The 27,493-nt window shown below is 41.7% G+C and overlaps 1 protein-coding gene across 1 annotated transcript; it reads right to left on the bottom strand.

Annotated features, from left to right (window-relative positions):
- Positions 1 to 753: 753 nt before the first annotated feature.
- LOC132974686 (guanine nucleotide-binding protein G(q) subunit alpha) lies at positions 754 to 26,726 on the bottom strand. The gene is made up of 7 exons (XM_061038915.1): positions 25,608 to 26,726; positions 11,111 to 11,295; positions 7,564 to 7,718; positions 7,349 to 7,477; positions 5,923 to 6,052; positions 4,004 to 4,157; positions 754 to 2,924 (listed from the first exon to the last, which is right to left on the bottom strand). The coding sequence occupies exons 1-7, from the start codon at positions 25,741 to 25,743 to the stop codon at positions 2,734 to 2,736; spliced, it is 1,080 nt and encodes a 359-aa protein (XP_060894898.1). The 5' UTR covers positions 25,744 to 26,726; the 3' UTR covers positions 754 to 2,733.
- Between the last annotated feature and the right edge of the window lie 767 nt (positions 26,727 to 27,493).

The following is a 27,493-nucleotide window of genomic DNA, read 5'->3' as shown; positions in this document are numbered from 1 at the left end:
CACTGCCTGAGTCTCCAACCTCCTCAGGGTCACCTAAAACATAGCAGTTGATCAGTATTCCCTGAGGTGCTGTGCGATGACATTAAAGGCAGGGTTGGTTAATTTCCTCCAGATCCACTTTTTCAGATTTTGGTTGAAATTGTCTTTAGGTCCTGACAGAAATTAACAACTCATGTTCTCTGAAAAAGGAACAAAGAAAATCCATCATCTGTATCAGTTCATCTGTAAGCCTGTAAAAACTTTGACCAATGTCTGCCATGAGGTACTAATCTGATGAACCAATCAGACGCCTCCCTGTCTCCCCTTCTCTAACACTCAAAGCGCGTCACTGATGACTTTAGGAGTTTACACTGTGAGTTTACTTACCGCTGAATGAGACATGAGACTACGTAGTTTCTACACAATACAAGAGATGAGCTGAGGTCCGCTTCTGGAGCAACGGCGCTCGTGCATGTAAGTGAGGGGGCGTGGCTTTTGAGGGAGCACAGCGGGGGGAGGTGGTGGGTGCAGACGGAGCACTGAGGGAATGCTACTTTCAAAATCATGCTAGTTTTCAAAAATGACCAACCCTGCTTTTAAGGATCACATTACAGCAATGAATGATTTGATATCATTATTTTTCTTTAGGTCAACTAAACAAGCCGAGTACTAAAAGTGTTACCTGATGATATTCCTCTTTATGTACTTATGAAGCTCAACATTTTTTTCTTAGCTTACAATCTTCTCTTAAAGAAAAGGAAACCAAACCAAACATGTAAATAACATTTTTTTTTCTTCCAAAAAATGAATTAGCCATGAGACATACAATACAATTACATAGATACATATTTCCAATACCGCACATTCAATCTGCCAAAAAAGTAATGATTACAAAGCCAACAAAGATGCTGCCATATATATATATATATATGTATAGAGAGAGAGAGATGTATGTACAATGATTATAGCATTCATAATTGCACTATGCCTCAAAAAAATGTAAATTACAGGCTTGTGTTCTTGGGAATAGTTAGAAGAAAAAAATACTTTAAGTGAGAGTTTTAAATCAGAGACGAGAAGGGCTCACTTTGGTACACACTGAATGTCAACACTTTGCCCTTAAAGGTAAGTAGCTTGAGTTATTCTCCAATAAATCAAGACGGCCAGGCTGTGATTGGACACTTTAAAGATTGCAGCAAAGCCTGACGTTGTGATTGGAGGAGGATACTGTTTACTTTGTTAAATACTTCTTAAACTGCGGGAATAACTCGGTCAACACTTTTCATTGGAGTTGTAAACAGCGTCTGTCGTTTTTGGCATTGGCAATAAATACACATGTTACCATCTTTAAAAAAAAAAAGCGTTAATGTGGCACAGTTGAACAAAACATTGTCTCATAAATTATAACCTCTTCTACTCCCTCCAGTCTGTGAGACGCCCACAGCTCCATCAGGATTTACGTGACAAGACCAGGTCTGCATGTGCATCCTTGGGTTGTCCCAATACCAGAATTTTTAAACATCGAAACGAAGTCAGACTCAAACCATATCGATACCCGTTTGGATACCATGGCAACGAAAAATAGAGGCTTCCAGAGGCATCCAGTATTAGGCAGTTTCTTGATTTCAATCACCAAAACTTGAAAGCAAAACCGTCTCGTAAATTGCACAAAAACATCAGACGAGTTTCTGTGCCGGAAAAATGTTTGCAATTTAGACCTTAAACCTCCTCTGCTTTTTGTTTGTAAGAGACATTCATGTATCGTTGAGGAAAAAAGGACTACGGGGGAAGTAGAAGTATTTGCTGACCTGTGAATTCCATCTTGTTCTCGGCAGCTTTTGGTTAAAGTTTGACTTAAGGTGTGGAGGTTTTTCTTAAGTTTGTTTACTTTTTGCGAGTATTGGTCATTAAAAAAATGTATATTGTTTTATTTTGAAATACGTGTTATCAAAAAAAGTGTCCAAAAAATATCTGAGTAGTGGACATTTTGACAGCCTTACATCTCTCTGAGCTCAAAGCATTTTAAAGCCGGGTTCTCTCAAACTTGTTCACTTTATGTTTACGTTAATGCTGCAGAACTGTCATGTGTCTGTCACTCAACACATGACAAACAAAGGCTAGGTGTAATATACTTTCATGGTGACACATGCTCAGCTCATCAGATGGTACCAAAGTCAATGCAATGCAATACGAAAGATGGAATTAATTGATACCAAATCAAGGTGAAATCATCTGAAAATCTCAGTTTCCGCCTTTCTGTCACAAAGAGACGTGTGTTACATCTTTCCCTCGAGGACAAAGCCTCAGATTTAACCGACTGACTAAAGATAAAACTGTTTTTTCATGTGTATAAAAAGGCAGAGAGGGGGAGCACACTGCATTCGTTACATTTCTCTCCACACCATAACCTCAAATGAACAAAGTCGTTTTCTATTTGTCAAAAAAATTCAACAAAAAAATGCAAAACTTCACAATGCGCAAAGCCTTAAAAATGAGGATTGTTGATGCACATGTTCAACAGCAAAGTCCTCCAAAATATCTGCCTCGCCTCCTTAACATTTCATCTCCTTCTTAAATAGCAATATACAACTTTTTTTTGTGAACCCTGTGGGGACCAAAAATTTGCAAATAAATTAATATTCTGCAACCGCTACGTTTTTTTTTTCTTCTCTGATTTGCTCTCATATGAGTGTGTGTGTGTGTGTGTGTTCTTTCTCTTCACAGATAGTGTCAGTCAGTGTGTGTGGCTCCGCTCTACACCAGGTTGTACTCCTTTAAGTTGAGCTGCAGGATGGTGTCTTTGACGGCGGCAAAGACGAAGCGAATGTTCTCTGTGTCGGTGGCGCAGGTGAAGTGAGAGTAGATGATCTTATCGCTGTCGGGATTCAGGTCCACAAACATCTTGAGGATAAACTCTCGTCCCGCCTGAGCATCCCTCTGAGGACCTGCAGGGGAGGGAGGATGAATCAGAATCAGGATCAGGTTTAATACTAAGCAGGATTCCGGATAGAAGCATCACATGGCAACATTAAAGTTTAATATTATACATGGTCCCTTTACTAATAAAATACATTTAATACAAAGAAATGTCTTCATGTTTCAGTGGAAAAACAATAACACAAATATGAAATAACAAAGTAAAAAGCTATGAAACAGCAGTCCTAGTGGTTAGGTTGTGTCCAAATACGGGGGCTAAAGTCCTGCAAGTGTGTGACCTGGTCTTCCAGTCCGACCTGCTGCTCCTCCACTAACAGTTGATCTTCAAAATGTTTTAATATAAACAGAAAAGGTGCAAAAGAAGAGATGTTGAGTTGTGCAATTATGCCCCTTTCAAAAATTAACTCCTGACAATATCTAGAAATTTCCGGACAGCCTGCCCATGACATTTTTCTTCATGACATACCAAGATACGAACAAGTCATCAATATAAGGCTATAAGACTTTAAAGAGGACATATTATCCCCCTCCTCCACCTTTTCAAACAGTCCCCCTGTGGTCTAAATGAAACATCTGTGCTGTGCTTTGGTCAAAATATAACATGAATCAAGCACCAGAGGAGGTTTGTGACCCTGTATAAACCAGCTCTCTCAGAACGCTCCGTTTTGGTGTGTGTCTCTTTAAATGCAATGACCCCCCCGAGTTTTCCCGGTAGACATCACTCCTCTGTAGGGAGAATAAAAATGGCAGACCTGAGCAAAAGTTTTGCTCTAGGCTGGGGGTGGAGATACCAGGGGAGGAGAGGGGATTTTTTTTTTTTAGCAGAATCCCACTGTGACATCACAAGGAGAGCACATTTAAAACAGAGCATTTTTCTCTGTGTTGTAAGACTTATGTAGACCACAAACAAAGAACTGGATGGATTTATTTCACATTTTGTGGGTCTGTAGACACTCAGGTTACCCAAATATATGTTCGAATACACTGTACAAGTGGATTTTTCATGATATGTCCCCTTTAAAGAAAGTGTTCATCTGGCTGAATCAGGAACGTTTTTGTATCTTAAAGAGTTGTTTCTGTTTCTCACCATCGTACTCTGGAAAGTAGTCGACCAGATGAGAGTACATGATCTTCTCCTCCAGCAGGTCCTTCTTATTGAGGAACAGAATGACGGAGGAGTTTTGGAACCAGGGGTACGTGATTATTGTCCTAAACAGAGCTTTACTCTCCTCCATCCGGTTCTGCAGAGAGAGCGTATCATTTTGTGGGCGAGAGTTAGGATGAGGGGGGAGAGAGAGAGAGAGAGAGAGAGAGATGGTGTTAACCACTTAATTAAACTGCTGTCTTTTACACTCATTAATTACAGATTTTAATAAAGGCTTTACCACAGCAGAGGGGTGAGCAGTAAAGACGACAGAGAGAGAGAGAGAGAGAGAGAGAGAGAGCGAGGGGCCGCCATGTTGCCTTCAAGACTTTCATTTCTCCACTTGCACTTCATTCAGAGTTTAATTAAACAGAGCAAACTCTCTGAAAGAAAACCCTAAAGCCCTTTTTACACATGCACCCCTGAAAATGTCTAGAAAAAAATACAAGACAGCCTGCACCCTAAATCTTTCTGAAGCCCTTTTCATACATGCACAACGCTCCTGAAAGAGCTTCAGTTGCTCCTGCACACATGTGAGAACGTCCCCGCGCTGTGCTATGACAGACTGGAAAAGGACATACTGGAGAGCAAAAAGAGGAGTAAGAAGGCGTTCAAAGATCAAACTAGTTTCCCACCATTTGAAGGATAGAAACATCATCACACCCCGCCAACTTGTTCCAATTAATTTTCCTGAATATTGCCTTCTTTGCCTTCTTTGCCCCCCACCCCAAACGCCATGATGTAATGCTAGTTGTTTAGCTAGCAGCATCATCTGCTCCACTTAACCAATGTCTTGCTTCATTTTTTCTTCTTTCTTTTGTCACACCCAGACTGCTTCATTTCTTTTGACGACTTTCGATTACAAACTTAAGATTCCGACAGTGAGTGCTGTAAGATGGGGCCCTCTAAGGGGGTATCCTACTGTCGTTGCGAATTTTGCACAATTTGAGCCTACTGCTGCAGTTAAAAGTTTGTGAGCCCCGGGGGCGCTGGTGGGGCAGTGGTTAGTGCGGCGCGGCCCATGTACGGAATCCCCTAGTCCTCCAAGTGGGCGGCCCAGGTTTGAATCCGATGCGTGACCACCATCCCGCATGTCATTCCCTGCTCTCTCTCTCTCCCTGAATTCCGACTCTAGCCACTGTCCTATCTCTCCAATAAAGGCACAAAAAGCCCAAAAATAAATATATAAAAAAAAAAAAAAAAAAGGTTTGTAAGCCCTCTGTTGCCCCCTACTGGCCGGGGGCCCAAAACAGTTGCGTTGCCTGTTGACAAACAGCACCTCTTTTTTAGGATGTTTCCCCAGGGGGTTGGGCTGGGGCTCACCTGGTGAATGTTTTTCAGGAGTTTTGTGCATGTGTGACGAGAGGCCTTTAGTTATGACATTGTGTGTGCTGCAGAGTAACAGAACATCTCCTGTACTTTCTAAAATCTAATCTCATGAAGTCAGGACACAGCAGACATGCAGCTGCTTCGTATTCTCCTCTAAGGCTTGCAGGCTTGCAGGCGCAGCAGAAGGAAAACACATGTACAAATAACAACAGATGACACATACACATATGAAGACACACCTGCTCATTTAAAGACTTTAACAAACTGACACACAGGCTTGATCCTCTCAAGATGGAGCTGTGGCCTGAGGTTGAATTCAAAACAGCTGGCTGATCATTTACAAATGCTTTCCAATGGAAAAGAAGGCGGAGCGCGGCCAAGCAGGAGAAGAATCTGATTTCCATCAATTTAAATAAGGACTGAAGCTTCATCTCCGCACATCAGGAAAACATGATTATCATTCCGTTTTGTTGTTCAAGTCAACCTTAAATCTACCAGATGTTGCTTGTCAGAAGTGTGTAATGATGATTTACCTCGTTGTCTGATTCCACCAGCACTTGGTCGTACTCGCTGAGCGCCACCAGGAACATGATGGACGTGACGTTCTCAAAGCAGTGGATCCACTTCCTCCTCTCTGACCTCTGACCTCCGACGTCCACCATCCTGTCACGGCAGCATCAGGGAGAGAGGAAATGGTCAATGTATAACATTCAAACGAATAATTCATTTCTTAAAATCACTAAAATCCCTGTAGTGTCGTAGTACTGGAAATCTGTCTTGGTCTCCAGGCCGGTCTCGAGACCACTTTTTGAAGGTCTCAGTCTCGTCTCGAAATCGAAAGCATTTTTACTCGGCCTTGTCTCGGTCTCAGACTGGGCGGACTCAAGACGTGTTAGTGACACACAAGATGATGATTTTTCTGTTATAATTGTGGTCTTGGTCTTGTCTCAGTCTTGGTCTTGGTCTTGGTCTTGGTCTTGTCTCGGTCTTGCCCTGCCTTTGTCTTGGTCTTGACTTGGTCTTGACCCTTAAATGTCTTGGTCTTGTCTAGGTCTTGGTCTTGGTCTTGGTCTTTTCTCGGTCTCACCCTGCCTTGGTCTTGGTCTTGTCTCGGTCTCGCCCTGCCTTGGTCTTGGTCTTGACTTGGTCTCGACCCCTAAATGTCTTGGTCTTGTCTAGGTCTTGGTCTTGGTCTTGGCCTTGTTTCGGTCTCACCCTGCCTTGGTCTTGGTCTTGTCTCGGTCTCACCCTGCCTTGGTCTTGGTCTTGGACTTGTCTCGGTCTCGGTCTCACCCTGCCTTGGTCTTGGTCTTGGTCTTTTCTCGGTCTCACCCTGCCTTAGTCTTGGTCTTGGTCTTGGTCTTGGTCTCGCACTGCCTTGGTCTTGGTCTTGACTTGGTCTCGACCCCTAAATGTCTTGGTCTTGTCTAGGTCTTGGTCTTGCCCTGCCTTGGTCTTGCCCTGCCTTGGTCTTGGCCTTGTTTCGGTCTCACCCTGCCTTGGTCTTGGTCTTGGACTTGTCTCGGTCTCACCCTACCTTGGTCTTGGTCTTGGTCTTGTCTCGGTCTCACCCTGCCTTGGTCTTGGTCTTGGATTTGTCTCGGTCTCACCCTGCCTTGGTCTTGGTCTTGGTCTTGGACTTGTCTCGGTCTCACCCTACCTTGGTCTTGGTCTTGGTCTTGTCTCGGTCTCACTCTGCCTTGGTCTTGGTCTTGGACTTGTCTCGGTCTCACCCTGCCTTGGTCTTGGTCTTGGTCTTGTCTCAGTCTCAGAGCACTCTGGTCTCTGGTATGTCTTGGTCTTGGTGTTGTCTCAGTCTCAGAGCACTCTGGTCTCTGGTATGTCTTGGTCTCGGTCTTGTCTCGGTCTCAGAGCCCTCTGGTCTCTGTAATGTGGTCTTGACTACAACACCACATCCCTGAATATGTTTCCTGATTCCGTACATCATTCCTCACTCACCTGAAGATGACGCTCTGCAGGTCAAACGGGTACTCGATGATGCCCGTCGTGGGGACTCGGACCCTCAGCACGTCCTGCTGGGTGGGGAGGTACCCTGGCTTTGCGATCCGGTCCAATGCGTTCAGATAGCTACAGACGCAGACAGAGGTCATAAGAGAAATGTATCCCACCTGAAACACACTTTTTAAATCTGTGTTATCATCCCATCTACTCACTATTTGGTGGAGTCTGACAGTTGGTATTCCCTCCGTCGGTCGTAGGACTCCTGGATCCCGGGGTCGTTCCATAAGCTCTTGATTGCGTCTACATAAGGGTTGTCGAGCATACTGACTTTTTCTACGTCCACCTCCCTCACGATGTTGGCGTTGCCCTGAGGGGGAAAGAGACGAGAGAGGAAAAAGTGTTACTCCACTTCCTGAAAACTTCCTGAAACGTTACGCAGTCCGTATCATAACTGGTTCATTTTCTCACTCTCATATTCTATATCAAGAAAATGTCTTTACACCCCGAGGCTCGGCGTGGACCTAATATCTAAATCCCACCGGGTCTATTCAAGGGAAAGTTTTTCCGTCCCAGATTTCCGTTAAAACTCTCCTGAGTCCCGTGATAAAAGAGCAGCACGTGCCTGTCTGAGCATTCACCCTGCATTTACATTTTGTAATGTATACTTAAAGGCTTTATATGTGATTTTTTGATCCAGCAGATGTCGCCCTTGAGCACCAGCATGAAACCAAAACAACTTGCGGTGCATTGTTGTGTTAGCATGCTAATGCTAGCGATCTTTATTATGCTCGTATCTTCACACTGCATGTAAATTTACCTGAAATGAGCGTGATCTAGAAACACAGTTAAGCAGTGAGTACAGTATGTTATTCTTCTTTTCTCTACTCCCTCAATTAAACAACTTTTATACGCGAGGGGAGGAGTCAGCCGGCCGTCCCGGCGATGTAAACAAACTGAAGATAGGACTCTGAAAACTCTGAAAACATCACAGACAGTGGGACTCGGGTGTTACACCCATTGTAGACAGTCATGACTCACAGAGTTATTTTCAGAGGATAGACTTGATTTATATTATATTTAAGTGTGAAATCACATATAAAGCCTTTAAGATCAGCATTGCACATTTATCATGAATCAGTAACATATGATTACGGCCTGTCTCAAAATTGTATAAATTACTGTCACACTTTTTTTTTCCCATTGTAGTGCACCAATACCAGCAGGGAGGGAGACAGATCTGTGTTTGCACACGGCCTATGAAGTTAGTAAAAAAAGAGGCTTAAGATACGTAAGTAGGCTATGATAAGGTTCCTCATTTTAGCAGAGGAGGTCGGCTTATTTTCTGATATTACTTTTCAAAATAAAACATCTAACCTTAGACTATAATTACAACTTTATTCTCTGAAAATTACGACTTAATTGAAATTATAATTTGGCTGTGTTGCTTTGTCCAGTAAAACTTGCGGGTTAAAAAGGAATAAGATGTAACATTGATAAAGGTCCAGCGGAGTATTAGGGCCATGTTAAAGAAGCAAAAATCTAAGATTAAAGTCACACATTTATGTCTTTCAAAATGTGTGAGGCACAAAGTAATCCATGTGACGATTCTGTAGAGGTCGTTCATATATCACCTCACATAGGTTTGTGAATTGTCCTGATTTTGGTGAGGTTTTGAGATAAGCCCTCATGGGTTTCTACCTCACCTGCACATGTGATTTGTTTTTTATTTGTTTTATTTTTCTGTTTGACTCTTCTTTCAAAAAATGTGCAAATAAACTAAACTAAACTAAACTTGGTTAAAGAAAATTAACCATAATGTTCCAGGTTTCTGCTGGTATGGATGCTGGCGCTCCTATGCATTATCTTTAGCACTGGATTATTGTGAAAGATTATTTTTGGGGCTTTTATGTCTTTATTGGAAAGGACGGCTTGAGAGAGAGTGGAAATGTTGGGAGAGAGAGTGGAGTTGGTTTCAGCAGGACCAGGATATGAATTAGGACTGGGCGATATACCAAGTTTATAAGATACATCGATATATTTTCAAATGAGATATACAGTCGGGTGAAAAAATATATTTTATATTGATTTAGTTTATGGTGCATCTAGAACTGACCAGTTCACCTCTCTCCCTCTCTCTAAGCAGAACTCAACACCTGCATAACAAAATACACAGCTGTGTAAAGGATGATTGCTTTATATTTTATTTTATTTAAAGGAGTCTTCATAAAATATGGGATCTCATTAGATATTTAAGTGTATGTGTGAGTAAAGATTTTTTTTAAAAAAGCAAAAAGCAAAACCATTTCCATGGCCTAAATGCAAATGCTATCGAGATGTTTACAGTCATGTGAAGAGAGCAACAGTCAACATGTTTAACAGGTTTCATTTTCACTTCCTCTATGATGTCACAGAACTACCGTGTCAAAAGTATTACTGTTCCCTTTTTAACCTCATCAGGCGCACAGTCAGAATATCATCTTGTGAAGTTTTTTTTTTTTCATTTTCACATCACTTCAACTCCTTTTTGGGGTGGCAGCAGCTCAGTCTGTAGGGTCTTGGGTTAGGAACCAGAGGGTTGCCGGTTCAAGTCCTGGTGCGGACCAAAATATGGAATGTGTGTGAGAAGCATGTCTCTAAAATAACAGAGTGCAAACCCGAATTTACTTCACCAAAGTAGCAGGATTAGTGGAGGCAACTACAAACTCAAAATTTGTAATTAAAAAAAAAGAGAAAATGCTTCACGTGCCTTTTTGATTTTTCCTCAGAATATAACTCACTTCCATAGTTCTCAAAGTGAGTAACACGGCCGGGAATTTGCTCGGCTGAAACAGCACATTCAGTTTCGTTCTTGATGAACATGAAGGGAAGCGAAAGCAGACACAGAGCAGGACCTTTAACCACGACAACAGCACGCCAACAGCACGCCAACAGCACCTGCTAAAAGTTTTTAAAAAACAAGCTGTGGGTCCATTTGACATCTAATGGTTTCTTCTCAGGTGTTTTCTAATGCACAGGTGTCCGACACTCCTTCTGCATATTTCTGCCAGCCTGAGAATGTGATTGGCCGGATGTCACGGGAGATAACACATTAACTGATAACTGGATGTATGCACATGATCAGTTGTGTTTACCTCGTTTTACCTTAAACCCTACTTTGAAAATGAAAACGCCATGACTCTCCCCAATTTTGCTCAACATGACCTGCTGCGTTCACACATCTGTTTACACATCTGTTCACATGGACTTCTTTATGAAATGTTACCAGTGGGCTGGCGGAGAATAAATACGAATAAAGTCTGGGTGCAAGATCTGGCTTTTTGCCTTCACTCATGCAGCTCACCCTGAAGATTTTGTGCAGGTGTGATACGGCTCTGAAACTGGCCATAATGCTACCTCAGACCAGTCAAATTGGAGGGCACTAATCAGCAGCTAAAGTGAGAAAAGCAGCAGATATCAAATTTAAGAAAACGCTTACTCATCAGAGACCTCTGTTGAGTATTTACAAATGTGGATTTGTGTTTAAATATGCACAAAAACACTCAAGGAAACACAAACGCACACAGGGTGAGATGGAGTGTTGGAGGAAGTGTCAAAAAAAAAGACAGGAAATGATTATGAACAGCTGTTTCTAATAAGATAGACAGCGCCCTAAAAATAAACTTAAGTTTGGTGTTTCTTCTCAGACTGTCTCAGACGTCTTTCTCTCAGGTTTTTATTTAAAGATTTTTGAAAAAGCTGGAGTGATGCGATGTCTTTTACCTTGTTGTGCTCGTACTTGTAGGGGATCCTGAGCGTCTCCATGGCTCGGATCATCGACTGCATGGCCGTGAAGATGTTCTGATAGACCAGTTTAGTGAATCCTCTTTTGTCCTCGTCGGAGTACCCGGTGCCGTGAATAATCCTCATCTGTTTGATGAATGTGCTCTTCCCACTTTCTCCAGTGCCTGAGATATTGGACAGAGACAGAGGACAAATGAATAGAGGGTCTGCAGACAACACATTTCAAACCCTGTGTCAGCATCTGTGTTTATTAAAAGGGACAATTGGTCATTTGTGATTTTGGATCTCTTTGGGTGAAAAAGGAAATAAGACATCATAAAAAAAGTGGTAATATTATTTATAAAGGGAGCGGTTATTCACACATCATGTAGGAGCAGGGGCGTCACAAATGCAGCAAGAGAAAGGAGACTAGTCAGCACACTTACTAAAAAATCCTGCAGTTCCACAAGTGTCCACTAGAGGCTGGCTGCAGAAGCCCCAGAAGTCACATACACACCCATCAGAAACTAAAATGTTCACAGCCTGGTTCAAAAAAACTAAATTGTTCTGAATAGCTCACGCCTCGATCGGCACACACTGTACCTGGGTTGAATTTTTTACAACTCATCTGTTTTGATTTTAAAGAAGGATAAGAGTTGTTCATAATAAGGCGAGTAGCTTAGGGTTCTGTGTGTTTGTCAGGAGGTTTAAAACCCGCCTCAGCTCCAGCTCTCAGCCTGTCTTTAGGTCGACTGAAAGTTAGGTTGAGACAGCATTTCCTGCATTGGAGACTTGCGTCAACTGGCTCTCAAAGCTCCCATCAGTAACCAATGGGTGACATAACTCTGGCTTTGTCCATGTTTATTTACAGTCTTTGGTTTGGTTAGTGCAGATTTTTTAAAGGTTATAATTGTCCTCAGATTAAATATGTTTTTCCATTTAAAAAAAAGTTATATGAACATGACACTGTACATTTCATTTTAAAGTCACTATGCATTCATCTTTAATCCATTTTAGAAAAAGGGTCAATTAATCAATTTGGGGTCCTAAAAAAACGATCCTCAATCATCTTATAATTCGAGCACCGACAGCATACACTCAGTATTATTTTGTGCAGGCTCTCTCCCCCTCAGTCTGTTTGCTTTGTCTGGTTTCAGACCAAGAACAACCTCTCTCTCCTCCCAGCGGTGACAGCGACTGTTTGGGTGTGAAGAGCTGGGCAGGAGTTTCTCTTTGGTTCATTGGCACTGTTGGCACACACACACACACACAATGAACTGTCTAACTTTACCTCACCACTAACTCTTGAATAACTTTGGCAGGAAGTAGAGTGTGTGTGTGTTTTGTGTGTCAGTGGCTGAGAGACATGAGCTGCATTCCAGTGTAGCCTACACTCCCTGTTATAGAAGTCTGCATGTTTGCCACCTCTCTTGCACTACATAATATAAACTCCATTTTAGCCAAATTAGCCTCCTTACAGCCGTCAACACAACTAACCACTTTACAAAACCAAGCTGCAGACTGAGCGGACACTGAAATACTAAACCCTCTGAAGGAGCCTCTCTATTGTGAGGTTTATTTTGAATTTAGAAGTCTGAAATGAGCAGGGAAGGTATAGAAACGACAAAACCAGAGGACGCATAATTATCCTTAAATTACCCTAAAAGAGCTCTCCAGTGCACTCAACCCTGTTTACACTAAATTCCATGAGCATAAAAAGCATTATAGGCGACGCTATATGTACTCCCACGATGCTTTCACACAAAGACAAAACTCCTGAAAAAAAAGAGCTGTATGTGTGAACACAAACGGGCTGATTTTTCTCAGAATCGTTCTCCTGCCAGGACGAATGATTTGGCTTTGGAGTCCCAATCGATGGCGGTCGCCATGCTGGAAGTACAGTCCCAGTCTAACTTTCAGTCGACCTAACAACAGGCTGAGAGTTCGAGCTGAGGCGGGTTTTAAGCCTCTTGAAAAAAACGCTACTTAAACCCATCAATCTGTAAAAAATGGCATTTTGAATGGGGTGTGTGTGTGACTACAGGGTCTCTTGGAGCCAGCCCCAAGTGGACACTTGTTGAACTGCAGTTGTTTGCACTTCCCCAGTGGCTTCATTTTTCAACATTGGAGGTTGCTGCTTGGACTATATAAGGTTTTTTTTGTACTTCATCATACATCCTTTCCAAAAATGGATTCTTTACAGACAGTATACTAAGTTATTTGATTAAAAGGAATTAAAGTATTCACGTAGCACAAGAGTTCACAGCACTTGTCACCACTCACCCTGTCCTCCTCACTATCATTTGCCTCAATAAAAACTGGTAGTTAATGCAGACAAAAACAGTGTTGCACTAGAGTTAATGCCTTACAGCATCAACGCTAAAAATAGACTCATTCTATTTTTTAAACAGGCAAAGTGGAACAGTGAGTAATCTCGAAAACTTATCTTAAATGTGCCACTGGGCTTTGGGTTTGCTCTTGTTTGGCACAGATCTCATCTCTTTGTAGCTGTTTAAACACACAGAGAACCCCAATGTCTTAACAAGAAGAAGAATTCACCGGTTTATAAATTCTCCCTTCATAAAAACCTCTACGGTTAAAGCTGAAATTTTGATTTATGTCACAAATATGGAGTGGAATGACATCGACATAAGGCAGCCTACACACTAGCCAATTTTCAAATCTTTACTGATTTTTAAATCCTTGGAGACGACAGACATGAGGAGTAGTAACGAGTTCACAGACATGAGATCTCACAGAAAACCGACGAATCAAACGTGACTTCAGAAGTGATAAAAATATGGAGGATGATGGACGTCATATTGCGGTATATCGTGCATGAGACATTTTAGAGTTAGTCGTGGTGTTGCCATAATGTGACAACTGGGCTGTTGTGTTCATATTCGCTGATTTAGAGCTTTAAAAAGTTTGCAATATTTGATTGGCGACCTTTCCTGGTCTGCTCGCTCTCGTTTTTCTCCTGCTGAGGCAGCCATTCCGAACTGTAAATATCAGACGTGTTTGATAAATGATTTGAGATCAGGGAGGCTCCGAGCAATAAAGTAATCGTATTGACTCCACACATTGAAGATTATTTGGACAAAAATCGGTTGTGAAAAGCCTGGAATCATGTGATCAACCCGATCGTTTCTGAAAATGAGATGCCACAAATTATGACAAAGACAGATAGATATTAATGACTAAATGTTTCCTCTGAGGATGCCTCCCATTCAATAAAATGTTCCCCACAAAATACATATATCTTTCAGAAACATAGTGGGATTAAACATCTTCTTGAGGGGCGTTCAATGCTCAGCGGTTAGGTCGCACCCCATGGAGGCCACAGTCCAACGGGCACAAGTCCAACCTGCGGCTCCTTTCCCAACTCTCTCCTGATTTCCTACTCTATCCACTGTCCAATCAAATAAAGGAAAAAAAAAAACATTTTATGACTAGCAGCTGTATGAATAATGAGAAAATGATTCAAAGCTTTTTGTATCTTGAAGCCATTTCGTCGAAAGTATTCAGAATTGTTGGCCCACATCTGGGTCCTGTGAGACACACTGAAACAGAAACAGAGGAAGCAAGTATGCAAGGTATGATGAGCGTGTGCTGGCCAGCAGCGTCTGCCGAGTCATCTTTTCAAAACCAATGCAGTGTCCCAGGACTTACCCCGTGTCTGAGGTCAGTGTGAATGAATCCACCAAACATCCGAGGTGAGCATGTCTGATTCAGCTCCGGAAACCAAAACCCTGGGACTGGAGAACATAGCCAGACTCAAGAGGAAGCTGGACGATAAGAGAGACAGAAGGAACTCTGTGTTCGTTTGGTGGATTCTCTTACTTGTCTGATTGTCTGGGTTTTTTTGTAAATGATGTAGGAGCCACTTTTGTTCGTTACTGGTGTGTAACTGGTGGTTATATAGATCACACCTGTTCACTTGTGTTTAGCTTTGAAGGACAATGGGGGGGGGGGGGGGGGGGGGTGCCTGGGAGTGGAAACTTTTTGTTGACTGCCACACTGCAGGGCAATCACTCACTGATTTAGAGAGCCAGCTGGTAACTGGTGATATTTAAAGGGGTCATATTCTTCTTTTTCTGGTTTTCTATGCTCTTTAGTGTGTTTTCCAAGTGTCCTGTGCATGTTTAGACACATCTATGTGCAAAAATTCAAAGTCCACGGAAACGTAGCTTCTCCTACATCCTCCTGTTAGCTGCAGCATTAGCTGCATGTAACGCTCGGTTCTAGCCCCCCTCGAAAAAAAAATTGTCAGTGTGACGTCTTGTCAGTGTGAGATCACTGATCTAAGCCCATTGGCTCGTTGTAGGCCCATTAACTTCTGTAGCACGCCCACGATATGCCGTAGCCTGCGGTAGCACAGTAGTGCTAAGGTGCTAATGTTTTTGCTCCCCTCGGAGCCAAAGTGGCTGCATTCCCAATATGGTAAAAGGGGCAGTGACATTTCCGAGAACCGTGCTGAGCGACTGACCAATTACGACAGAGCCTTAGAGAGAGAGTCAGAAGAGAGCCGGTGCATGGAGCGGCAGTACATGAAAACAGACACTTTTTTAGAACTTTATCTATTGTGAACATACTTTAGTAGGTACATAGATTAAATATATGAACCCCAAAAAGGGCAGAATATGACCTTGTGTGTCATATTTTGTCAAAACAAAATGAAGGTGATCTAGTTTGATGGCTTCCTTCATAAATAGGTTGTTATTTGTTGGTCAGTTGCAGTTCAACGTTCCCTGAATGCACCACAGCTTCAGCGTCAGCTCCGCACAGAGACACTGGCAGCTGACTTTTTAAACCGTTCTAGATAAAGAATGCAAAAAATGAAATAGTGCTTTATCATCATGGTTTTAAAAATGCATGAGTGATGGAGAGGAAAAGTGATTTACTGGCGACGGCTCAGCAGCACAACAGAGCAGAGCCAGACCGTAGTATCATACTCACTTATTAATGCTGTAGACTAAATTACAACGTGTTTCTGTAACTACAGTCTGTAGTATCTTAGGGGTAGTCATGTGTAGAGAAGACAATCAGACGCTTTTTTTAAACTACATCTTCTGCTTCTAGTGTTTTAAAACGGGCCAGACCCCTCTGCAGCAGTAAAGGATCTTTTTATGGTTCTGTAGGGTTATTACCGGATCACTTTATTGGCCTGCAGCTCGAGCTATACAGACCATAAAATGTGCTCTTTTTAAATTTCCTATACATTGAACATCTCTCAGCTATGGCGATTCCAATGTGTGTATACTGCCGATAGCACTTAAATACACGGTAAGTTAGATAATAGTAACGTTCAGGTATAAAACTGTTAAATTTAGAGAAACTAAAGTGGATTTATCCAGGTCAAACAATCATGATTGAATAAGAGAGACAGCAGGAGGGCTTCTGGTATCTCTCAAACCCTCGATGCTCATGGAAGGGAAAACTTCAAAAAGAAAAGTGGAGGAAAACTTACAACCAAAAAACATTGGTATGAATCATCCAGGGAACTCAGGATGGTTAGAAAAGTATAAAAGGCCTCTAATTCTGAAAATGTGTGTCCCCAAAGTTTTCCTCAACTTTTTTTTTGATGTCTTGATTTAATTGATTCTCTAAGGATGAGAACCGAAGCGTCGCCCCGTTTAAGTCCCGTTGCGGACCAAATCTGTAAATTGGTCTGTTAGCTGGAGAGGTACCAGTTCACTTCCTGAGCACTGCCGAGGTTCCCTTGAGCAAGGCACCGAACCCCAACTGACCAGCCTATGTGTGTGTAGTTTGTCTCAATAACAGAGTGTGAAATTGCATTTCCCCTCATGGGATTAATAAAGAACATCTTCTTCTTCTGTATTTTCTTTGGTGGTGATGAATAATGACTGTAGAACCTATAAAAGTTCTTCTTGTTGTTTTTACTTCATTTAAAAAAACTCACTCCTGTGGGTGTTAAATCGATTCAGTGTTAACGGCAGCACTCCTAAAGTTAGCAAAACCTAATCCTTCTGCAAAATACAGGACAGAGACGTGAGTTTAATAACAAGATGTACCTTCCTCAAGTCTGACATATTGAAACTAACTATGAGAGCGTAAAGTATCCACATGTCATTTTAATCTGAGACAGCTATAGATGTCAATTATGCACAATAATGATACCATTTTTTAACCCTGGAGAAATACTGTAAGACAAGATGCAAATATTTAACCTCAGTAAAACGTATAGGTCTCAGTAGAATTCAATCACTTATCATAAAAAACCTTTTCATCCTCCTGTCCCGCCCCTTCTGTTGGTTCACTGTGAACTTGGCTGCACTCATATGAGAATCATATGACTTCTTTATTGCTCTCTCCCAATTACAACCATGTGTTTGTTGAAGGCTTGTTAAAAAGGTCGCGGTGGACTATGTTCAGTCGTAGCCTTGACAAAAGTTCCCACAGCTTTTATTTGTCCGATGAAAGCAGCTGACACTGATTGCATGCTTTTGAAAAAGATTTTTGACAGATGAATTTTAATGCACAAAAAAAAAAAAAAGGGCAAGATGGGACACGAGCAGCGCTGTAACGCTGCGGTGATTTACAAAGTTGTGGAGCTGTTACTACAGAGGACATTCCCGTGTCTGTGAGAGTTTGTGTGAATGTGTAAAAAAAAGGGGGACAGGCGTCATAAACTAGATCCAACGGTCTGTGGGGGAATCAAACCGGGCTGTGCCACTTTTTTTTAATTGAGTAACTTTAAATCAATTTGGCATACGGAGACCTTCCTGATAGTTATTTATTTTTAACCCTGTTGTTTCAGATAACACTTAATAAAAAGCTAATTGGGTGAGCGCAGATCATTTAGGAATGCAACAAAGAAGTGTAAAAGTGAGCAGCAATTGAAATACTCAATCAATTCACTACGGACTAAAGGGTTTGGAATATGCAACAAATTCACATTATTATTACCCAGATCGCTAAATCTAAATGTCCTCGTTATGTTAGTACAGGTGACAATTTGGGTAGTTTTAAATGAAGCTCTAGCGTAAGTTCAGTCAGGATCAGGTCTGTCATTCATCCCTTTCTGCACGCTCACTCTCGTCATCCTCCAGCTGTCATTTTCTGGGGCCGTCATTGGATATTCAGCCGTCTCATAAGAGGTAATCATCTAACCAATCGTTCCTTCCTCGTTTTCAACATACACATGCTCTGTAAACTGTGCCAGCTAAGACGGGCAACACACCACAAACCTTTTCCACCATTTGAAACAATAACAGCCGTTAGATCCCGCAGAAAGCAAGAACATCCCGTCCCAAATGAGCCTCAGCAAGCAGTAAGTGTTTCTCCACAGCAAGCAAACTGTCACATCAGCGTTTTCCAGCTCTGTGCACTCAGCTCGTGATTGCTGAAATATTCCTCTGTCGAAGTAGAGTTCATCATGTTCTGACAATAAAGAATAATTCAACCACAAATAAACATCTTGTCTCTTCAACTTTCACTTTGGGAGCGAAAATCATAAACATGTATCAACTGATATCATCGTGATAACATCTTTAGTCACATCGCTCAGCCCTACCTGGAAGGTGGAAAAATGTACAAAACAAGGAGGGTGTTGTTTTTGAAAAAGGGGTTTAACAAAGAGGTAAGAAATGTATTGAAAAAAAATCCTAATTATTCAACCAACACTATTTCTCATTCCTATTCTTCAAGAACACAGATTCTCTCTCGCTCTCCAGCCACTATGTCACCGTTCTGAGGCGAAGTTCCTGCCTTCCTCTCCTCTCTATTCATCTTAAACTTCCCATGACTGCACAGCTTTGGAATCTCAGTTAAAGTACTGGAGCCACAGTTTCTACCTTCTCTCCCTTGTTGCTTCACATGTCTGCAGACTTAATGTCGTGCTTTCAGACGAGAAGTACCAAAAAGACAAAACCCAAAGAAAAGTCTAGACGGATTTATAATTCTCACGTCACTCCCCTTGAATTTGGTCTTTGAATAAATATTGCTTTAAGCTGAATGCCCACTCGTCATCTACAGTCAAAGAGATTGTAATGCTTTTATTTTGAGCACGTTTTGGCTAAAAATGTATTGATCTGAATCTCCTGCACATTTTAGAAAGTGATAAGAAGCGCTCTTCTTTATCTCAACAGTAACTCAAGTGACCTCTCAACATTGCCCAATACTCCTGCAGTGCAGCAGACCAGTCAGTGAGCCTCAATAAGAAAACATTACAGCTCACTTGTGTCGACTTCTTACCTGAAGAATATTTTGAACATGTAGACTTCACCTGTTCATTTTGCAGGGTTTCAGTTGAGTAAAACTCAAAGCACACAGAAGACTTTTTCTCTCTTACAGAAATAAGCCTGCTCATTTGATGCTCCACATTTTTAATTATATCTACTCATTTCACTTTGTTTAGAGCATCCTTTCCCAAACTTAAGACTGCCGCGGCCCGCTTTGAAATTCAAAATTACTCCGGGGCCCGTTATAAAAAAAAATGCTATGACTAAATCTATAACTTTCAGTTAGGGTAAAATTATTGGACATGACAACATGATATTATGGCAAGATAGACACAAAAGTTTACTAAACATTATGTCCATGAATAGTCATGACACGCCTTACTAATCACTTTGGGTTGACTCATGGAAAATCATCATTATTGTGATATTTATTTTATTTTTAAAATTGGTGGAGGGCTTTTCGCTGCCCACCTGCAGTACCCACACGGCCCACCAGGGGGCCCACACTTTGGGAAGCACTGGCTTAGAGCATAGACGGTATAGATTATAAACGTAGTCTCTTTGACGTCTTCCACTGGTTTCTGAGTAGGCGTAATGAAGCTCAGTCATGCTGGTCGTCTTGGCTTTGTTTCTATATTGGAATCTCCATCAGACACTCAATCTGTCTCGAAACAGGCAATGAGGTGACGTTGAGGCGGCCATAAGAATTTGTAGCCTGAAGCCAAGCGCACACTATGTACGATTTCCGGCTGATTTGGGTCAGATTTGTTTTGTCGAATTTTTAAGGTTTGGGTGAATTGTGTGTTGTTAGTCGTGGATGCACAACAAGCTGATCAGCTGCTCCAGACCGGTCAGATAATGTACTGACCTGTTTAATATTTTGGTCGTACGACTGCACACACTCGCACAGTGAGAGCAGAGCCACGATATCAGGACCCGTTTGTCTTTTGTTTTCCCGAAAGCACCATGGCAACAGCAGGCAGCAGGCATGGTTTGATCTAATTCAAAAAATGTTGGAACAAAATGTCTGCAGAGCCTCAGCCGACAGGGAATCTTCTGTCTGTGGGAGTTTTCTTTTTGACAATGGTGAATGCTCCGTCCCGGTTTGACTCAGTGTGAGCTCAGGTCGGGCCCCGACAATCAGGCTGTTCAGTGTGAGCAAACAAATCATGAGCTCCGGTCTTGCATCCTGAACAATTCGGTCATACAGTATGAGCTCTCATTCCCCCGCGACTTTAACACTATCGTACAGTAAACACTGGGCTTTAATATGATACAAGTTTTTTTTTTTTTAATTGAAGAAATTAGCTTTACAGACCTTTAACAACTGTTAACATGATTATTTCTGCTGTGAAACTTTACATTTTAATATGGGCTGTTATGGGGATTCTTTGGTTTTTGCAGTCAGCCTCAAGTGGACACTGGAGGAACTGCAGTTTTTGGGCACTTTCTCGTTTGGTTTATTTTTCTCCATTGAAGTTGCTGGTTTGGAGATGAGCTCAGTTTTATGGTGACCTCTGACCTTGCTGTTTTTGATGTCCACTGTAAGCATCTTATGAACTATATTACATGTCTTCAGTGGCTGTGCTTACTTTAGAACAGCAAAATAAAGGTTTGTTGTTGGAATTAATCTTGCTAATCATCATTTTTAGTCCACCCAGCATCAGAGGACTCTTGTTTACTCTGGTTTTATTGTTCCCAAATGAACCCTATATTACATTAATTTTTCACAGCAAGGAGAGCTCAGGTGGAATTAATAAGATGAATTATGTTTGCATACAACATTCTTAGTTACAAAATGCAGTGAAAAAAGTCTGTTCAAATTCATTTCACTCCACATTTTTGGATGACGCAGTTTGCATTTATGTTTTGCGACAACATTTTTATTGGCAAATTACCAAATATCTATAGTCTTTGATGGTATATATGAAGCTTTGTGCATCAACAGTGAATAAAAAAACGTATTTTCATGTTACCTAAGAGAGCTAAGAGTTACAGAAATGAATTATAAAACGTGTGTGTGTTCGGCTTCATGTTGTTCTGTGTTGATGATCGATTCAAGTTCTTTCTTGACAAGATGCCCATCCTCGTTTTACTTGGGCTTTTGCCGACATTGATCCTTACTGGACTTTTGCTGAGTCACCTTTCTAAGTGAAACCAATCATATCACTGACTCATTAGCTGGACTGAAGATATACATGCCCCCGCCCCGATCCCCCATTCTGCTGCAACAACCACTCAACTCCGTTGCTCGCTGTATTCTTGGTCTTCAATCGATTTATCTTCCTTATTAGTTCACAGCACCTTAATGGATATCAGAAGCTCAACGAGGGTAGATTAAATGCTCGCAATGTTTTTCAACTCGCTCATTTTGTTGTGCTGTGTGCACTCCGATGTGAACAGTCCCTGTGGATGTTAAACAATTATCGGGTTTGAAGGACTACAGATGGAGTCTAAAAGCCAAAGTGGTGAAGAGAAAACTCAAGCGAGGGACACTTTAAGAGAATTGAGAAACTTCTTTAACTGGAAAGTTTTTTTTTGATGGATCCCACAGGAGATTATGCAGGGAGTTACAAAGCCACAGAACACTAATATAATTAGCATGAATGGAATCATTTGGAGCATGAACAACTTCCTCAGGATGACTCATTACTTGTGTGTTTGGTGGAGTGTTGTTGTCTTTCTCAGTGAATTATGTACGAGCCGCAGACCGTATCAAAAGAAGGACGGCGATTCATCTCCCCAACAGTGAAGACAAAACAATTTGAAGCTTCCCTTACTGACTGCATGCTACAGTATATTGGTCATAAGCTCCGCCTCCTCCATGTTAACAGATGGGACATGGGTCAAAGTAGAAAATTAAAAACGCAAGCGAAATAAGCACCCCAAGAACACGGTTTGTTCTCTTTGTGCTGATTTATACCGAGTGTTTACAATGTGAATTCACAGACTTGGACACCACTATTACGCCGTCATGGAATAAATATGAATGTACAACTATGTGTTGACGGCGGAGCTTAGTTGTGCCTCTTTTGAGAAAAAAAGCAGTCAGTAAAGGTTATCTCATTCTCTCTCTCCAAATGACAGCACTGGCACAATATGTCCAGCCTGTCTCTCGGGAGTATTGTCGATTTCTTTTGTGCACAACTAGGAGTTGGCAAGAATGTGTTCAGAGTCCTTATATATACAGTCGGTGGTATTTGACATACTTCTTGTCCCTTGACAGCCATTTATTCTGTTTAGCTTGGACCATATTCCCATCACAATCCTTATCTGGAAGTCCAGCCCTACATGCCAACATGTTAAATTGTCCCTACAATAACACTCCATCTACTCTGCAAACAATGCTGCCTTCAACGCGTAAACTTTCACTTTCTCATAACAAACTGAAGTCAAATGTTAATCGTGTTTCTCGTGGAGAAATCGCACTACGGTTAGTCGTAAGGAACATTTTTACCGTGCTGCATCTCGCCCACGACTGAATATTAAGAGACCTATCAAACTTTTCCTGTTTTGCCTGTTTTGACAGAACCTATATGCTTCAAACATGAACATGAATCATATGAGAATAAACAAAAGTACTCATGACAAATGTGGTTTTGTCCTGACACTAAAGCTTTAAATGACTATAGCTGATTATAGGTTTGCATAATGGGCAAATTGTTGGGTATTATAAGAGATAAGAGAGGAAGAACACATTATTTTGTTTATATTTAACGGGAGGTGGCGATCAGCTGCTTTGAGTTCTGAACAGGGGGATTCATTTCGTTTAACAGGAGGGCAAACAGGAAACACTTCCTCCTTCTACTGAAACATCCATTCAAGAAGCAAAAATGCTCCATTCCCTCTTTAAAAGAAGTCTGCATGAAATGATTTCCTGCTTCTTCTTTTTTTTTTTAAAGGACAGAAAGAGGAGGGCACAGGAAGAGAGGCTCCTGACACCACTCTCCAAAACCACAGCCATCACAGCTAATGGGCCTTTTTGCTCAAATCTAATTAAAAATGGGATGGTGAGTAGATGACTTGTTTTCCTCAGATTTCTCGAGTATGACTAATACTTCTCGACAGTGCTGATAGCCCCTGCCTACTAAGGTTGTCAAAATAGTAAATACTTCTCCACACCACGTTTTTAAAATGATACAGTTTCCATTATTTTAAATAATCAATAGTATTGACAATACCAAAGCTTTAAAAGAAAACTACAGCTAGACGATTTGATAATAAAAAGGTGTGTATGAGAGGAGTGAGGCCATCAAAAAGCTAACTCCTGCACACTATCTACAAAAGTTACCAATGTATTAATGCAGTTTGGACTCCCTTGCTATTTTTCATAATTGAAAACAAGAAATCGCCTATGACTTCTATTTTTGTTTCCATGGTATCAAAACAGTTATTGATTACTTTGTTACTTTATTAGTATTTTATAAAAGTTTTAAATTCTGTAGTCGTGACAACTTTACTGCCTACCAACCTACCCAAATGTACAACCCTATAGCTGGACGTACACTGCATGATTTCAGGCTGATTTAGACCAGATTTTTGAGTAGGACGACAAATTTTGAAGTGCAGGTTTTGATTTTCAGCCTGATCGCCGAGCGTTGTTGTGCAGTGTTCACTGAGGCACGATGGCCGCTCGTATACGACTGCACACACTCGCAAAGTGAGAGCAGAGCCTCGCGCCGATTCCCCAACTTCAGGACTTTTTAAAAGTTCCCTGATTGTGCCTGCCAGAACTGACAGCCCATATCTGATAATCACCATGGCAACAGCAGCCGTGCCTGTTTAATCTATCTTCCCCCTCCTATCACCAAAGAAATGTTGGCTGGAATTATCTCTGGACCTCAAGGTGACAGGTAATGTTTGTTATGAATTAGGTGCTGGTAAGCTTGTGTTTGTTGGTGATGCTGAGTTTGTGTGTGAGAGAAAGAGAACGAGAGAGAGAGAGTGAGAGCCTTTTTGCCGTGAGCTGTGCATGAGATAACTAAACCACACATATGACTTAATCCTCCGTCTGTAGGAGTTTTCTATTGACAATTGTCAATGCTCTGACCTGATTTCACCCAAGTATCGGGTCGTACAGGGTGAGCACATAAATTGTGAGCTTCGGGTCGTGCCTTTTTTAACGATGTGGTCGTACAGTGTGAGCTGACGTTCCACCACCACTTTCATACAGTCTGTACAACAGGCGTGCAAGTGTTAAAATGCAAAGATATCCTGATCCTAATAAACATTTGTTGAAGTTACAAGGTTTTCTGGCACAGATTTTAAGATAATTTGTCAAGACACTAGAAAAAAAAAGTAGGATTAAATAGTTAGAGTGGTGTGTTTTTCAACTAATACATGAGGTTTCAAATAGTTGGAGAAAGATTTTACTGAACATACAAGGCAGATCCAGGAGCGTGGCATCACACAAGCTTGGAAAGGTGTGCGTCCAACCGGCTCAACAGACTGTAAGGTTGTCGAAATCCTCCATACTTCAATACTTTTCATTACCATGTGTTTAAAACAATGACGCTCATGTTAGTCTAATGATCAATAACATGAGAAAGTACCAAAGTTATTTAAAAAAAAACCTTAAAATCTTCAGTCATAGTTTTAACAAAAAGGTGAATGAAAGAAAGAAAGGCACGGTCTAAAATGGAAACATACATTGGCAACGTTTTGCATTTGTGCAATTTAGACAGGTTGCAGGAGTTGACCAGAAAGTTTTGTAAATTAAAAAACATGAAATCACGCTATACGCCATGGACTTTTATATGTGTTGCTATGGTACACACTGACACAGGTATCGATATTGTTTGATTTTTACAGTTGGTATCTAAGTTTAAAATGTTTAGGCTGTCACCTGTGTTGTAATCATTGTCAGGGTTCTGCGGTTCTGCCTCGATTACCCCCCAATAAACACTAGACTTTGGCCGATGTTTAAACACACCTATATATAGGTTTGGACCTCTATAGGCCTGGGTACAAAGGTTGCTTTTAGGCCACTGAATGCATAGAGGTGAAGAGGTTAGGAATATGTAGTCAGTGAATTTGTTTCCTAGACACAAACACAGTTATTCAAATCAGGTGGTTTGGGCAGCATCTCCTCTGACCTGCCAATCTGTGCACTCTCACTCATCTCACTAATATATTTCACCCAACTTCACACATGTGGGAGGTCCCAGTAAGTCTACCTACCTAACCTACCCCGCCCCCCTGCCCCCACAAAGGTATTTTTCGGTGAGAGGAATTTGTACTCCTCCCCCTCCCCTCCCCTCCCCTCTGTGTTTCTCCCGTGTTGTGGAGCTTACCGAGAAGCAACAGTTTCAGCTCCCGGCGTGCGTCCCTCTTGTCCCGGCGGAGCTGCCTCTCGATCTCGTCGTTGATCCGCCTGGCTTCTTTCGCCTCCTCGCTGAGGCAACACGACATAATGGATTCCAGGGTCATTTTCTGAGTTTTTGTTTACTATATGTGGAAGGGGGGAGAACACGCCTTTTCCCACTTACTGATTCATTCAGATGTCAAATCAGTTTAAAAACAACAACCGAGAGGTGTGAATGACAAATCCTCATACAGGCCTAGAGGGGAAATAACGCGTGGACGCCCCTGATAATGAGTCTGTACAGAGCACAGATTGTGCTGAAAGAAATGAGATATTTGACGAATTATTATTTAGGCTACCCCCCCTTCCCCCGTTTCGGTTGGCTGTCTGTGTCTCCTGACAGCTCGAAAACAAGTGTCCAAAGCGGTTTTGAGATGAATATCAGTGCAATCTTAATTGGTGTAATCTGCTTTTCCTTCTCAATATGATCAACAGATCCTTTAAAGACACATCCTCCGTGCAGCTCTGGGTGATCTCCTTAACTATGAAGCATTTGCCATCCGTGCCTCTCTCTCTTTATAGTCTTCAATGTTGCTGTTTTTCAATCAAGCAAATTCCACTCGAGTTCAAGTTATCGTCCGTGGATGAGGAAGACATTTGGGAAACACATGTAAATAAAAGCTCTCCGTTTGTTTTCCAATGGCTCCACTCCCCGGGCGTGGTAAGGCAAGAATATGGCGGACTTTCACTCCAATCCGCTAGTCTGGGATACAGTACAGTTATCTCTCTCTCTCTCTCTGTCTGCTGAGGGGAGAAAAAAAAAGCCAAGAAAGCCACACATAACACAACATTTCAGCCCGAGTCCCCGGCGCAGCAGCGAAAATTCATCCACGCGTGCGTAAAAAAAAAAAAAAAAGGCGTCCTACTTCCACTGTTGAGTCGCGTGGTGTGAAGAAAGGAATAAAACGGCGTGTTGTTGCTTCCCCCCCGCCGTCGGCCAATCTTCTCCTTTTCCTCAATTCTCTTCATGTATTTTTATTACAGACAGAGAGAGAGAGAGAGAGGCCATCCACTCCTCCGCTGTGCAGGGTGACGTCGGCCTCCCATCGACCAGGGGGAGTGTCACGTCAAACAAGCGCCCCACACACACACACACACACACACACACACACACACACACACACACGTTTGTAAGTATTTATACCCCAACCTGTGGAATTGAAAATATGCATGAATGGAGAAGCTGAACGCACAACTCCACAGGCGTACAAGAGGGCATTACTATTCATGTTTGTATGCCGGATTCGTCACAAATGTCAGTAGCCTATTTATGTTGCATTTTACAGATGATTGACGGTGTGATTATTTCTGCAAATTGAACAATAGGAATACGGAAGATGATTATGGCCAGGCATGAGAAACAAATATTGATAAGAGGAATACTTTTTTGTCAAGGCTTTTCGTGAGTTTAAAATCTGCCCTCAGCTATTTCTTGTGGAGCCCCAGGCTGTTATCCCTTCACTGACCCAAAAATATCTTATTTTTTACTTTAATCACTTTTGGAGATCTCAAATGCTTTAGATTCTGCAGCTGGCCAGTTTAAATGTGCCCTATGGAGTTTTGGTAGAGAACTATGAAAGTTGGAGAAATGTACAGATTCTGTGGTATATGTACATAGCTATACACAAACTGTCCTCAGAGGAAAATGTGGTCCATGGAACACTGATTGAAGATAAAATGCTATGCTATAACTCTCCTGGTTGCTTTTTAGCTCTAAACAGTGTTCCAGGGACCCATTTTCACTGTGTGAAAAAGTATCTTTGGGGAATTAAGTAAGTGAAACAGGAACAATAAACAGAGTTTGCACCTATTTAA

This window comes from Labrus mixtus, chromosome 5 (genome assembly GCF_963584025.1).
Source record: "Labrus mixtus chromosome 5, fLabMix1.1, whole genome shotgun sequence".
NCBI lineage: Eukaryota > Metazoa > Chordata > Actinopteri > Labriformes > Labridae > Labrus > Labrus mixtus.
Note: the sequence above shows the minus strand (reverse complement) of the source record. Positions and strands in the feature narration are given on the sequence as shown.